Genomic DNA, 16,662 nt, shown 5'->3' with positions numbered 1-16,662 from the left:
ATGCTTTCAGTGTCAGAATTATAGCCACATACCAACACAGAAAAAAATCCGTGTTTGCCGAATAAATCAGTCTTTGAATCCTTACAGAGAAACTGCTCTTTCCATCATACCCCTCAAAAAAAAAAAAAGAAAAAAAAACCCCACAAGTAAAGGTTTGTTGTGTAAAAATAACTGTGTACCTTTGCTTGCTACATCATTGTCTACGTCACTGCTTGCTACAGAATTTGTTTTCTGTGTTGGTCTTTAGTGATAGTTGCAAATCATTGATCCCATTTCATACCTCACATGAATTTCTCATCATTTGGCACATTACGTTGAATCATAATTCCAGATTAACAATACTCATACCATCCACATTTTCTTTATGATTACAGTATGGAGATCACCAGTGCCTGTAATTAATGGTATCAAAGGCTTCCATGCCTTTCTCTGAAATAATAGTGTGAAGAAACCTTCATGTAACAGTACAGCCTTGTAGCGAATTGTGAATCAAGATTTAACCTGTAGTAAATATAGCATTTAACTGTTTACACAGATTTTATATAATATAAAAGGAAAACTTATGCTCTCATTTTTAAAGGAGCAGAAACAACTATATGAACGTTTGTTCAGCTTGCTTCCAAAGCCTGTCACTCTTAACATAAGTGAATACTTCCCAATGAACCAAGACTGCCACAACCCTGAACACTTGTCTGCTTCAGTTTTATCTGCTCCAGTGAAATTGCTAAATTTTATCACCTAATTATGTAGAGATCTTGTATCTCATGATTAATGACTGTGTCAAAGAATTAATTGGCAGTCTTTTCAGTTCAAATTAGTCTAAAATCCAAATAGCTCACATCGTCTATATTGCTGTGAGAAACTGAGAGTTCTGATTGGAATTACATTTTCAAGTAGCCACTGGAAAAGTATTATGATGGTCTTATTTTCTGTTTTCAGGTAAGCTGAGGTATATGCTCTTGTATAGAATTATCAGACAAGTCTGTACAATGACTAAAATTTAGTCAGTACTACAATTTACAGTCACTTCTTAGACTTGCTCTTTCTATAGTTTTCTTTGGTACACTAATTAAAGGCAGCTTTTTTGTATTCACAAATTCTCATATAAAGCTGGGTGATTACATAGGTTTAGATTTATTTCTAATGATCAAAAAAAGTCGATTTTTTTAGTCTCCAAAGCAGATTTCTATGAGAGATGTTTTCCTCTGGCTATCAGTCAAAACTATCAATTTTGTCAAAATGACTGAAGGACAAAACAATACCAGAGAAAAGGGAGAAAAAAACAAGTTTACAAAGGTGACTTTCAAAACTACTATGTTGTTTAACTTCAGCAACAATAGTTATTCCCCTTCCTATTTAGCATGGGTTCCTCACATTGATTTTGTTCATTGATGTCCAGGGTTTGAAATTTTGTTCAGTTGCCACAAAAAAGCCTCAGATGTAGTTAAGAGTAAGCTGTGCCTAATCACTGAGTAGACAGTGTGACTTGAGGTACAGTGAGCTTCTGCAAATTGTTGTGCAAATCTCTGAAGGTATAGTGGTCCCTATTAAACAGAGTCATGTTGTTGAAGGTTACCTCTCTTTAGAACAATCTGGAACAGTTACAGATTTTCCTAGACGTACAGTAGAATTAGACCGATGAATAGAAGGCTTCATTCACTGCCATGTCTCAGCAGTTGATATACTCTGTTCTGGAAAAGAAAGTAGAAATACTACAATTCTGGAAATGATCTTTACATTAAAAAAAAATTAAGGTAATGTTAAATGGAAGATGAGGGCTGTAGTGTTGAGTACTGCAGCAGAAAACCATTTTTGCAATTAGATGCATTTAGCAGTGATTCTTTTCCTTTCTGAAGACTGTGTGTTGTTTTCATACTGTTTCAAAGTACGTTTCTTGACAAGCATTCTAATGCTTGATTTTTTATGCTAAATGATTTGACCATCTCTTCTTCATTCAGTCTTTTTCTTAAATGAAATTTTATGAGGCTTTACTGACGCCAGGAGCTTTTGTTTTTGTTTCAGAGAATAATTCCACAGCTGCATCCTCCTTTGCTCTAGTGTGAGTTCTTGTGACTAAGAACCTAAACAATTGAAAGGGAGGTAATTTTTCTGAGTTTGTGGAGTTCTGCTATTTGAAAATTTAGAAATAGTAACAGCAAATCTGAGTAAACAAACTTACCAAACACATTCAATCAGAAAACCATAAGAAGAGGAAGTGTAGCACCTTTTTATTAGTACTTCTCTAATTCCTCTTCCAAACTCTATTGACATAACTGTCTGTCATGTAGGTTCATGTTAGACTCTAATGTCAAATGACAGGAATGTGGTGATTCCTTTCGTCTGACATATGATCTAGCATCAATTTGAATGTTTAAGGTAAATAATTTCATTAAATATAATTATTGAAGTGATCCATTCACAAAGAAATGTAGTTCCATTTAGTTATTTCTCATGACATGGCGATAAAGCTTGAAAGTTCTTTTTAGCAGTGTTAATATATATATAAAATAGTGTAACAAAAACTATGGATTGCAGGATAAGGCCTAAATTCTCCAAAAGTCCACATTTGCAACTTTATTCTTTCCTGACACCACTTGCTAGTCTCGTTTTACTCCAGAATGTCCAGAAATACGTTTCTGGTTTCGATGTTTAAAAAGCACATCATCTTCTTTACGCTATTATATTACTATTTTCTGGCATTTTTCCCACCGTTCTTTGGTTTCTGTCTTGTTTTTTCCTTTGATGTTCTTATATGTTGTTGTTCGTTTAACAAATTGCTCATGAGAGTACAGTATATTGAGGTAAAGAGAAGAGCAGCAGTGACATTAGTTTGCTTGGGATTGGGATTTTTTTTTGTCTTAAACAAATACCAATTAAGAGATAGAAAATAGCTAATTTAAAAAGACTGCATAGAATCATCATAGAGTCACAGAATGGTTTTGAAGATACCTTTAATGGTCTAGTTCCAACTCCCCTGTCATGGGCAGGGACACCTTCTACTAGACCAGGGTGCTCAAAGCCCCATCCAACCTGGCCTTGAACACTTCCAGGGATGGGGCAGCCACAGCTTCTCTGGGGGTTCCTGGAACAGGTGTGTTCCAGGGTCTCATCACCCTCATAGTAAAGAATTTTTTTTCCTAATGTCTAATCTAAATCTCCCCTCTTTCAGTTCAAAGCCATTCCCCTTTGTCCTGTCACTACAAGCCCTTGTAAAAGGTCCCTCTCCAATTTTTTTGTAGTCCTCTTTTAGGTATTGGAAGACTGTTGTAAGGTCTTCCCAGAGCCTTTTCTTCTCCAGACTGACCAAGCCCAACTCCCTCAGGCTGTCTTCATAGAAGAGGTGCTTCAGCATTTGCCCGTATATATATTTTTGTTACATTAAATTTCAGTTCTGCATTATGGCATTCCATATACAGAGGTGGATTAACTGTTGGCAAATGATTACTTTTTACGATAGAGACCTTATTTGATTTTTTTTTTTTGCAGGTGATTAATTTCCGTGATGTTGAGCTTTTGTAATTAGATTATCTTCTAATTTAATTATGCATATTTTGTTTATTATTTTGGGGGAATATCTTGTCACTTTTATTTTTTCCATAAATTAGTGCACTTTTGTGCTTTTTGGTGTTTTCTGCAGAGGTTGATATTTTTTTGTGTAGGCACTATGCAAGAAAATGCTAAAGTCTTTGCTTGCTTCTTTATCTCACTTACCTCTATCACGTTCTTTATCCAGAGGTGGGAAGAGGTATTACTATAACAAATTGTTCCACCTGAAGTTATTTATTTACAATTACTCATCTGGAGATAAAAAGCCTTCTGTCACAACTGAAACATGGGAACAGAGAAACAAAAAAATTAATTATCATATACTGCATTTCAGGGCATGAAACAATAAGCAGAGTCTTTCCCCAGGCCTAGCACTGGGGGTGGGATTGTGATTAATCAACCAGCATTATGAGTGCGGCTCTCCTGCTGTGTTGTATGTGACAAGAAGACCATGCTCTAGAGCTGTGAAAGAGAGCACATTGTGATAGAAAGTACTGCAGGTTGGGTGTTTTTTTTGTTTTTTTTTTTGTTGTTGGTATTTAATAATGAAATTAAATACTGAATTGGAAAAGTTGCAAACACTTCAGTTGATCATATTTCCAGGCACTCTCCCAGCAAACCTAATTAACTTCAAGCTACAGAGTGCCATTAACAGATGGTACTTTTTGTCTTGTATTTTTTCACTAATTAGAAAATCTCAGTCTTTTTATTGATTGAAAAGAAATTTTCATTTTATTGTCAATATGTCAGTGGAAAGTCGAGGGGAAAAATACCACTTTGTATAAAGAAAAAATAGAGCTGAAATAGTACATATATTACAAACATGTGCAGAAACAAACATAGCAAAGATACTTCATTTTTAAAAATTCCTTTTTAAAATTCTTTTTAAAAAATTTTTCCTCAAATGAGATTGGAAATGTGTGGATAACAAAAGTGCATTAAGATACTAATTTTCTTTAGTTTATTTTCTGCTTTGATTTTTCATATTCCTGAGTTTGATGTCTACTCTGATGGTTCCTGAATTTTGATCCCACCATACCCCTTTAATAAGAAAGACTCTTCTTAATTTCAAGCAGTCTGCCCAAATCAGAGGTAGTCCTTTAATGCATGCGTAAGGGAGTTGAATCTCTTATTGGAGAGAGAATAAAATGCAGGCGGTGGCAGAGAGGCTGAATTTGCTAATTTAGCTCACTGTGATTTTATTCAGAGATGCCACATATGCTACTAACAGTGACCTGTTATGTTAATTACTTACTGAGGTTATATAGTTAGGTACGCTCACAATGATTCAGGCCTTTACCATGCATCTTACCAGTACATTCCAGGTTAACACTCAAATTATTCCTCTGATGCCTAAATTCAATATATGGGAACTGAACATGTGGCTTAATACTATTATTGAGGCAACAGTAGAGGTTTCAGCTGTGCTAGATCCATTGCAAACACCTGTAATGAAAGATAGCTGTTGCCCTAATGAGTTGACATGCAGTATCCTTGACAAATGAAAGCAAGAGGAAGAACTGGAAGCCTGGAGAGGTCAAGTAACACCCTTTAGGTCACACACCATGTGAGTGGCAGAACTAGGGACAATAACCAAGCCTTCTGATTACTCATGATCATCATCTGGAGCTCATGCTGACCTATTTTAGTGCTACCTTTTGTTTTTAAAATGACCTCTGTGCTATGAATCTTCCTAGAGAAGTTCACTGGGACTTTACTGTGTATTGGTTTATCAAATAGTCACTTGTCACTTCCCTGCACCTCCTTTTTGGATAAACTTTAGCTTTTCTTGGTAAATTGTAAGTCTATATGAACTTTGCCAAAGCGAAAAATTTATATAGCAGAGTCTCTTAAAGCTTCCAAAGTTTTCCGTACTCTTTTTAACACATGTGGGTACCTAATTTAGTTACTATAGAATTTAATAGCCAGTTAAGTTTTCAGTTAACTCCTTATAGTGTAACAAACATAAAGAAATTCAAAAAGTAGAAAATGTAATTGAAAGGATATATCTTGCATGCAAACATTTTCAAGTCTGCGTTTCTGAGAATTTTTTCAATGTGGCTATCAAAGTTGCGAAGTTTGGATTTAGTAATTTAATTGCTTCAGGGTCAAAACTAAGTTAGTAAAGGGTTTTCAGAGTTGTGCGCACTTGATTTCCCTGAAAGATGGGGTTGCTCACTATCTAGCTTGGAGGTGCTTAGTTCCTTCTAGAACTGGATCTTAAATCCTAGCTGACATTCAAAGTGTGGCAAAAATAGTAGAAATGTGGTTTTGAGGGAGGTTTTAAGTTTGTTTTTTTTTTGTGTGGCTTTTTTTTTGTGTTTTTTTTTTTTAAGTCACCCTGGCACCACCTGCCTTTCTGTGTGCAAAATGGCAGGATCAACAAGTCATTGAGACAGTTTTTTTATGACCCATCAGGCAGAACCCTTAGGATTCATACCTGTTAGCATGTATCCTGTTGTTAACAGGTACTAACTGTAGAATTTGTTGTTTGCCTATACTTGCATAAGAACCAATACGTACATCACTGCTGCTTCCTCATAGTATGTTCCATCAAGCATGCCTCTTATATAGGGAATATATTAACTGCAAAATCTATTTCCCTGTATTTGTGAATAAAAGGTAAACAAACATAAAAAAATCACAGGTTTGTAGAATCCCTGTTTGAAATTTTCATTTATTATTTATTTCTAGTAGCAACAAGACAGAATCTTTTTTTATCTTTTTATTATTTTATCACTTTACCTTCTCCTGTTCACCCACTTCAGCCCTCATTTGATTGCATTTCCTGTTTTGCTCTTGAAAGGCCACTCATGACTAGTGGTGCATGGCTAGATAGGTTTCTTCAGAGAGAAGCTGGCATTGTATACAGTTATTCTGAAAGGTGCTAAGAGGGGATTTAATCAATAAGAAATGATTCAAAGCCAGTCTGGATGGAATCTTGGATGATGTGGTCTAGTGTGAGGTGTCCCTGCCCATGGCATGGAGCTTGGAACTATGTGATCCTAAGGTACTTTCCAACCTTAACTATTCTCTGATTCTATGATCTTGCAAACCTGAATGAGTGACCTTCTAAGAGTGACCTTCTAAGAGCACCTGGGAATCCATGACCTCATAGAGTAGGTGGTGGATCTTTTGTACTTTTGCCTTTATCGGTTTATTCATTGGCCTGGGAGGGACCAGGTAAAGAAGCGGAGGCAGAAGGACTGGAGACAAGACAATGTATTTAAGCCCAGAGAAAAGTGTGTGTACAGCTCCATCCAGAGTATAGTTCTAGCTCCTGCTGGAGGATTTTAGCCATCCTCACTCCTGCTTTACTCCTTGGTACCAGCAGGGTACAGTGGGAAAGAAATCTCCAAGCGGAAACTTACTATTGATTGCTATGAAAGTATTTATAACATTATATTTGTCTTAACAAATCACAATGTTCTGAAGACCATTTTGTTGGATCAGCTAATGAACTGTATAGTTTCATGTCTTGCAGCTCCTTTAGGTCACTGCAATATGTCCAAAGATAATGGTAATGAAAATATCTGAATGAAGTGCTACCAAAAACCCCGGTGTAGACCTCTAGGTTTAGAGCAAGAATCTATATTGCATTATAGTAAATATTTGTATTTATAGTAACCTAAGAGATATTAATTGCTTAGCTGTTTATATCAGCTGTAGTGCATAATTTCTTACCACTTATGTCTTTGCCTATATGGAATGCTGGAATTTTGTTGTTTGCATATAGGGTATCAGCTAGTGAGGCATCAATGTAAGTAAGCCATTTTGGCTCTTCTATGGTCTAGACTTGAGCAAGTCTTACTTTTGTTAAGTCTAAGTAAGTGCACAGATGCTGGTGCATATCCTAGAGTCTGCAAATTAACAGAGATTGCCCAGCAAGGATTAAGAAATTCCCACTTCTGAAATGTAATTTGCAGCTCTTGTGTTCTCAGAAACGCAGGTTTTCATTCCTAAGATGTCCAGAAAACTAAATTCTGTCTGTCTATAAAAGAAATGCAATTGGTATATATTTTTAGGGTTTAAGGAAGGTTGTGTTTTTTCAGTTTTATTTTTGTTTGGGTTTTTTTGTTTGTTTAAATATTTAAACTATATAAATTTTCATTCAGATTCTATCGAAACCTCAGGCTTTTGACATCTTACTAATGCAAACTAGTGCAAACTTTAGTGAAAATTTTAATGTTCTTTATGCAAATGCAGACTTTAGTGTTGTGAAGTAAGTGGATCCTGGAGGATGCAGCTTTATGTCATAAAAAATAATTTGTATTCGTTTTAAGTAATCTGAAATATAAAAGTTAATAGAGCTTTATTTTAAAGCATCACATGAAAAACCTGAGTAGGTCATTAACAAAATTTGCTGCATGGATGTAGAAATTAAAATTAAATTCTGCAAATGTTAATAATGAACAACTTAATACAGTCTAAGTACAGTAGCCCTAGGGCTGAAAAATTTAAACTGAGAATAATTAGAGTTTCAGTCACACATTTCTGAAGAGTGGTACATAACAACAGATTGTCATCAGATAACAGAGTAAGGATTCCCTGGTGCTGTGAAGTGTTAGGGGTTATGGAATTCCTGGAAGGTTTTTCTTTTCATTGTGTACTTTTTATTTTAATAATTAATGTTGAGAGAAAAATAACAATAGACACTTATTAATTTTTTATTTCTGGCTTTACCTCTTGAGATCTGTGCTACTTTGTATTAATGATGTTTAGATAGTTCAGTTTTTCAAGAATTTGCCTTTGAAACTAAAGCGAGTTCTCCTTCGTTCAGACGTTACAGAATAACCAGAGACTAAAGTTCCTGCTCTAGAGTCCTCGCATTACTCGTTAAGGGCGTATTAACTGTAGCTCACCTCTGTGACGGGAGCGGCCTTATCCCGCACCGGGCATTCTAAGCCCCGGCCGGACAGCACCTCCGTGCTGTGCTAGGGGAAATAGCGCCACCTCTTGGTCTGTCACGGGCAGCGTTTGACTGCATAGGCTCGATCCCGGGAGGTGGTCTCATCCGCTTTCGGTTAGGGTGGCTTATTTTTGAGAGTATTTTCTCAATGCCTGTACTTTCCCTGTATTTTTTAATTTTTTTGATTCTTCCTTTCCCCCTCCTTTTTTTCTGTCCTTAATATGGATGCATAAAGTTTGACTGCAGTTTGACTGCAACAGAGCAGTCAAAGCTCATCTGGAGCATCCTGCCAACAGTGGAGAGCAAAACTTTTTTACAGTTTTCTTTAAGTAGATTTTATATGCAATTTCTCTGACTCCTACCTCAAAAAAGCATTGTACACTTTTGTTGAAATATGTGGCTGGGTATGTTTTTTTTTGTTTTTGTTTGTTTGTTTGTTTTGTGGGGGTTTTGGTATTTTTGGAAAGATTTAAGAATATGCAGCAACTATTCTATGCTTTCCCCCCTCTGCCCTTTAATTAGATTGGTGTTTATTTTAAACTTGATACTAAGTGCTTAGTCAGTGTAGCTGTTAGCACATGACTTCATATTTCTCAATCTTAAACAAACAGTAAGTTATTATGAATTAAAAGATTCTTTCCTTCCAGAAGAAGAGAAATGATAATAGATGTGTAGCAATTGCAATGTTGTGCCAAATGCGTTGGAATTATAAACAGAGCAAGCAAGCTTCTCTCCATGGCCTGATTAACAAAAAAGGCAACAATTCACAACCATACATTTTTTTTTCAACTCTTAGATTCTAGTTGCTGTGACTTTGTCCATATCTCTTCAAGCACAGTCAATTCCACAAAATAGATGTTAACTCCCATGACAATTTAGCAAGGACTTTAATCTCAATCTAGAATAATTGATTGTTCCCTTGGATCTGAATAACCAGGATGTATTCAGCTTTTTTAGATGGTAATACAGCAAATAACTTCAATCTGAGACTCTATCAAATGTGTTTATATCGCATGGAAGGGTGTTAGTTTTCATTTTTAAAATTTTACTCTAACCTGATTGGTTCAGGCCTTGCTTTTTCCACACTCTTGATGTATTGAGGTTCAGCTTAATACTTCAGTCTCTTAGAAAAGGAAAAATAGGTTTCTCTGCAAGCAGGATAAAAATTGAGTTTAGGATTCTATTCTCTTCTGGTACCCTTTCTGTGATTTTTGGAGATGTTATGACTTGTGATGTTAGATGTGTGTTTTGGGGCAATAGAAGAGGAAATAAAGCCTTGATTTAAAATCAGATATTTATTATAGTGTATATTATATGGTATAGTTTTGCATACTTGTCTCACTCTTTGGTGTAGCATGGGAATCTGGAGCTTCTTGCAAAATTTAGATATTTGCATTTTAGTGATAGTTATATGAATTGTCATAGAACATCATAATTCCTTAAGTGTCTTGGAAGATCTTATCCAAAGTCTATGGAACATTATTTAGGCAGCACAAGCACAGTGATGATTAAGGGATTGGATATAATTAAAATGCAAAGCTGATTTACAGTCATGCTGGTTTTGTTCTAGGAGACTCCTAGGTGCTGTAACATTAGCCTTGTCATGTGAAATAGAAAATAAAGTCTAGATTTACTTGTGTACTTCACAAAATTTGAAAGAGTGAGAGTGTCATAGAGTCCCGAACAGATTACAAGTTTAGTTTCTCCAATTTCATTTTCAGCATTAAATGGTCATTTCAGCATTCTTCAGTTCAGTATATAAATGATTCCACAAAATGTAGGGTAAAAAAAGGACCATTAATATTTGACTTTAAACTGTGGAAGATTGAATAGCCATATTTAAAATTGGTTTGGGTCAAATCAGAATTTTCACCAAAAATATAAGCTCTGTATTCCCAGAGCCCACAACACCTTGTCTAACTTTTTATTTTATTTTAGTTTTTTTAATATATATGAAGACTACAACTGAAATGTATTGATAATACATTTAGAGCTAGGCAGCGGAATGGGTTTGATTCAGTTTCAAACTGTGGTTGTTTGTGGCTTGGAATACTGCAGTGAATGGGACGGGCTGTGCACAATCAATTTAATTTCCAGTAACTTAATTCAGAGAAAAACAGGCCTTGGGATGACTGCTGATCACAATTTGAGTATAATACCAGATGATAATTCACAAGTTCTAGTTCACCACATGAGTTTGTTATGAGATGGTGAGTCTCCTAATGGTTGATATGGATTTAATAGCTTTCACCTTGCACCACCTGTACACATCTGATCAATACTGTAGTTTAGTGAAATAAGATTCAAACTCTAGATGTTAACATTATTTTAGACTTTTGGTAATAAAACTGTTATTTGAAGAATTTCATGCTTCAGTCCTGACAGTCTGACTGTCATTATTTGAATGATAGTAGATCAGATAAGACAATGGATGCTTGTACTCAGGCAAAATACTCTTTCTCAGACATTTCACAAAGCAAAAACTTATGGTCAGCAGGATTTAAAAGGAATGAAAAATTAATTAAAACTTTCAGTCAAATACGATTTTTTTAACAAGTTCTAGTGATTACATTAAAAATAATGTTAAAAAATAAATTAGTTTCTTTTATTGAAAAACCTGTGCATGTTTGATTTTGGCCGTGCAGAGCTCCAGAATTTGGTTATATAATTATACTTTGCTTCAGATACTGCCATTACAGCATTGAGTGATAGCTGAGAGTAGAGAAACTTCTATATTATTGTTTCAGGAAGTCTACTTAAAATTAACACATTGAACATTCCCTTGCAAATTAATACATTGAACATTCCCTTGCACTATAACTGTCAGGCTCCTTCATAATACAGCAGCTTCAGAAAAACCTCTAAAGCCTGTATTGAATGGAGAGTAATATTTTTTTTTTTTTTTTTTTTTTTTTGTTGCTTATCTGTTGCTTGAACAGTTGAGAGTGTCAAGAAAAGTAGCAATAGTGGTGGTAGTATGCATTAGTTATGGTGTTCATACAGATTAATAAATCTACTCATTTCAGAACTGGATTGGCACCACAACTTTATTTCACACATGCCGTTGTTTCGATAACATCTAATTTTATGTTTTAACTGGCAGTTTGAGGAGCTGCATGTCCCCTTAGTACTCTGGTTAACCCAATCTTAAGTGATCAGTTCTCTGGGTTTATTTTAAGGGTCATTACTTATAAGCAGCTACTTGAGATGTGCCTTCCAAAAGACTAAGGGACATTTTGTTTTGATTCTGTGGACCAGCAGATCAGATGAGTTGCAGGAGACAGTTTTCCATCTGTTACCCATCCTCAATGCAGCAGACGGGGATCTCTTCTGATTTCTTCCAGCACAATTGCATTCTAAGACACAAAAATAGCTTATTGGGTTCATGTTTTCGGATTACTAATTACCCAGTGGATGGCAGTATTCAAGAGAGAGAAATCTCGAGTAAGGATATCAGAAATCTAAGTTACAATGGATACAGAAACTGTTGTGTACTTCATGATTCCTCAAGCCAAAAACTGATTGCAGAAATTTCAGTTATGCTGTCCTGTGTAGATGTAGACCTCCTTTGGATAGGTTGTGAAACTAAATCTTCCCACTGTGTTGGAAAATCTTTGGGAGCAAGTAGAAGAGATGATTGTTTTGGCTTTATGTTCAGAAAAAAGAAATTAGAGACAGACGGAGATGTCATTAGTCCAGCTTCTGCTGCACTAGCCAGAAAAGCAAGTTCTGTCTTGCTAATGAGGGTTGGATGCCAGCCCTAACAAAATTATTTGGTTTGAAAACTGGATTCGGTGGGTGGAAATGCTGGGACTACAAGGTGCCCAAGGCATGTATTCATTGTATCAGGACATGCTGCATCAAGCCATTGTTTTAACCTGTTTGAAAGTTAACTATAGTCTCAGTAGACAGGATTGCAGAGTAAATATGTGATTTTTATAGAGCCTTACACTTCTGGATTTCACAGTCATGTATGTAAATGGTAATCCAGTCTAATCTATCATCTCTTGGTTTATGTACCAATGAGGAGGAATTTACTGCAGTCCTGAAGGATAGGTCTGATAAAGCTGTGGTTTGATTTGAATGCCATGTAGTAAGACTGCTTGCTGTTTGAAATGAAATAATATAGTTTAGAAGAGGTCAGGATCTAGGACCTAATTGTATACTGTGTTTCCCTGGTTTAAGATTAAACTAGTTTGTGTCTCTTTTTCAATGCAAGACAGCATTTTATGATAACATATAGCATTTGAAATTCAAGTAGGAGTAGCTTTCTAAGGAAAATGACAGCTGAAATAAAAAAAAAAGTCTATTATATATTTTCTCTTTTTTTTATAGTGTAAAAGAACGAATGTTTCACTTTAACACTGTTAAATAATGACTCTCTTTTTTCTTTTGTAGGTTGTCTTAGTCTTCGCTCTTAGTATTGGTGCTCTTGTAATATACTTCATAGATTCATCAAAGTGAGTATTCTAGTACATTTTCCTTTCCCTCCTTTCCTGCAGCAATTATACATCTTTAAATTGCTCCATTCATCTACATCAAATCAGTGCTTGGTGTTATCACCTGAGTGCAAAGAATTTTATAACAGTGCATGGTCTACCAAATAACTCGAGAATGGGAAAAATCTATAAAATGTATTGAACATAGTCATTGGATCTGTAGAATGAATAGAGAGAAACACTACTTTTGTTTGTTGAAAATATAGCTACTGTTACAAAATGATTGGGTTTATGTTCATTGTGCCTATGTGGAATCTTTAAAATTCAAGACTAGGATAAGTAATACAGAGGAAGAATATTTGCCAGAGGAAAAAGTGTCCTAGGACACTGACAAGAACACTTCTGAAAAGCTCTGAATATAATCAGACACTATGAGCATTGTATCACATATCTGTTCAGATTTCCAACTTCTGGGTTTGATAGATTTCTCCCAAGATAAGGTAAGTCAGTAAACATCTGCAAAGCAATCTCACTAATATTTTTACTTTTTATTTTTTTAGATTTGCACCAACTTTATCATACAGTATAATAGTTTTGGCCAGGCAATAGAAACTTTCTTCCTCACCTTTTGAGATATGTGATGGTTTGATACAAACTGGTGTAACTATGGGTATCTTCTCTTTGTTATCGTTCATACTTCACACTTGTTTTCATATCAAGCTGGAGAGTGTAAAGGCAAATGGGTAGCCTAACACAGAAGACTCTAAGAAAAGGGATTCAATAGAATATTGTTCTGTTGAATCCAGTTATTTTGGGAGGATTGGAAACAAATACTCTGAGGAATTTGCTGTGTGACAGCACAAGGGGAGAAAGTGTCATTAGCAAGTTCTCTTGGAATATTTGGCTTTACTGCTTGTTTGATACTGCTGCTGCTTTATCTTGTGAAAGGTATTTGATTTAGTGCAGCAAAATGATCTATAGAAATACTACAAGACTGATGAGGATTATTTATTTGAATCTTATTGCAGATCCAGACTGTCACTGCCCAAGAGAGTTCACATATTTCTCATACGTTTAGGCTATGTTAGCCCTTTTACAGATGTGTCTGAGATAGGATGTTTAACTGAGTACTTCAGTAAGTCTGTGTAAACACCAAAAATCAAGTATTTTTAGATACCAGTGTCATATTTTCATTACAAATCATCCAGCTTTTCCACATCACCTGAACTAATCTGCAGAACATTTTGACGAGTCTTTCTGTTTCACAGCCTTTAAGGGAAAAAGCAATTGAAATTTCAGTTGTAAATCAAACAATTCAATGCTGCTACATCTGAATTTTGATTGAATCCTATTAGCCTGATGTATAAAAAAATGAAAATCTGTCTAAGATGATCAGAAATACAGTTCTTAGAGATAGTTCAGTGGTTTGATCCTCCTCTCTACCCCCCTCCCCCAATATTTTAGCAAATTTTATTGTAAGCTTCAGTTTGTAGGTTTTTTTTTTGGTGTAGGGTTTGGTGTTTGGGGTTTTTTTGTTGTTTTTTTTTTTTTTTAAGTATTGTGAATCTATTTTTATTTTATATGTTGTGCAGTTTTAAACCAATTGGAGTTTCTGCTCCAGTAAACAGTTTTAGAGCTATACTGTATCATTTTGCAATTCAGGCTCCTATGCTCTAAGTATTGCATTTACCAGTATTTTAAGTGTGTACAGATTGTAAGTAGCATTTCAGTCTTCATATTTGAGGAGTTAAATAAGTAGGACTTAAATAGCACTAAGCTTTCTGTCAACCCTTCCTACTTACAGTGAAATTTACTCATGCAAAAGTATTATGTTTATAAAACTCTTCTTTGTATTACTACACTCATTGCCCCACACTAAGCAGCCACAGGAGCATTCCTTCATACTTTAAGTACACATTTGAGTTAATGTATATACTTCTTTTTATGATGCATGAATAGAGATGAAGAAGCTGACTTTAAATTCTGGGATCTGGTTCAAGGATATGTTGTTAGATGATATTTACCATTGCTGAAATTACAATAGTCTCTATCTTGGCAAGTAGATTAAAAAAGTATCATTCCCTCCATAATGAGAATTCTAAGGAAATAATACAGGCAGTCTCACACAGAGTATTCAAATCCACCATGGCACTCTGCAGAACCAGACTGCTTGTCAGTTTTGATTTTATTTTTAATTTTTGTTCATTTTAATTTTCTGTCCATTTGTGTGAGCTGATAAACCTTGTCCCAGGCTGAAGTAAATCTAGTTGGATTTGTTCTCTCCACCTCTCCTAAATAAAAAGAGGGAAAAATAGAGTTAATTCCAAAAAACAAATCTTGGTTTTAACTGCTCAGTAGTCAAACAGAGTGATAGGTGCCATTCTCCAGTATAAAGAAAATTCAGGTTAAATATGTGAACAAATGTCTTGAGTAGTTTTTTCAAATCACTTGGGGTTTACTATTATAACAGAAATATAACCTAAGTTGTTCCTGCTCCTGATTCTCAGCAAATGACAAAATGTGTGGTTTATAAGACTCTGTCACCACCCTTTAAACTGATAGAGCGTTAAATAAGGTTTTCAGTCATAAGTAAGGGTTAAATTTATCTTCACTGTGTTTGTAATAGATAACCGAGTGCACACAATTGTTGGTTTAATTGAAGAGCAATTTGCAGAAGGATGTCTGTTTTGTGGCAATGAACTTTAATTTTCTTCATTGCTCTGCAAAGTTTCATAGGAAAATGTCCATAGCTAAGATTCATTGCTTTCATAGCATGCTGCAGTTGAAGCCAGGTGGGTATGCAGTATAATGTATGGCCTCTACGGGCAATTGAATAGCAGTAAGGTAGAGGGCCTTTGTTAGGTATAGATGGAGTTAATTATCACTGAAATCCAGCAACAACAGGATTGTGAAAGAAACAAGCTGCAAGGGAGTGGGTGAGGGAATTAGATTATTATCCTCCATGTATTAGTATGCACTTAGCTGTCTAGGACAAAAAGATTAGGTATAATTGCATGTTTTCTATGTGTTTTGGTAGACATCTGTCCCTTAAGATACAGCAAGCTATCTTTTAAGTGTTACCTATCTTGAATTATTAAAAAAGTTGGATATAGTGGGGCATACTTGTATAAATTATATGCATGTTTTATGTGCTATCCATCTCTTAACGCAGTGATTCCATTTTTGATCTGACATGCTCAGAGCTCAAGTTCGCAAATTATACGTGGATAAAATTTGTAAAACACTACCTGAATAACTCTTCCAATTTTCTAAGTCATTGAGGAAGATTGTAAAACTCCTTAATAAAACTTTCTAGTATTCTTCAGCTAGATTATAATCATAAATAAAGAAAATTCTCCTGTATTTATGATATTGATGAAACAACATTGGATTATAATTGTTTTCATTAGTTGTACATAATCACTAAGTAGGCGATATAAAAATACACTATTTTCTTCAGACAAAACAATGCAGTGAAGTTTCTATTAATCAATGCCAGGAAATTGTGTTTGCTTAATGGTCAAAATTAATTGTTGCAAATTAATTGCATGAGAAATACTATGAATGAGTTTCAGATAAAATAGCAAAAAAAAAAAAAAAGTTTTCTTCTATAATAACTGGCAACTCAATCTCTGGGGAAATTTTTGCCTACTGTTTTTGACTTCTTGGTATTATGCAGAAATTCTTATCAAGCATGATACATAACCTTAATGAAGTGAGAAATTGTAATGGGATGAATTTTCTTAAGTGTTAGACCGTGTAAAAGAT

General features: G+C 35.0%; 1 protein-coding gene across 43 annotated transcripts in view; it reads left to right on the top strand.

The window, feature by feature from the left end:
• Nucleotides 1-16,662, top strand: part of KCNMA1 (potassium calcium-activated channel subfamily M alpha 1) — a 483,481-nt gene that overhangs the window by 215,047 nt on the left and 251,772 nt on the right. For all 43 annotated transcript variants that reach the window (XM_057416305.1, XM_057416302.1, XM_057416303.1 and 40 more), the window contains one exon: nucleotides 12,854-12,915. In XM_057416305.1, the coding sequence (XP_057272288.1) occupies nucleotides 12,854-12,915 (62 nt within the window). The remainder of the gene's footprint in view (nucleotides 1-12,853; nucleotides 12,916-16,662) is intronic.

The sequence above is a fragment of the Pezoporus wallicus genome, unplaced genomic scaffold (assembly GCF_028554395.1).
Source record: "Pezoporus wallicus isolate ANWC-B61680 ecotype Strahan unplaced genomic scaffold, APGP_CSIRO_Pwel_v1 contig_2012, whole genome shotgun sequence".
NCBI lineage: Eukaryota > Metazoa > Chordata > Aves > Psittaciformes > Psittacidae > Pezoporus > Pezoporus wallicus.
Note: the sequence above shows the minus strand (reverse complement) of the source record. Positions and strands in the feature narration are given on the sequence as shown.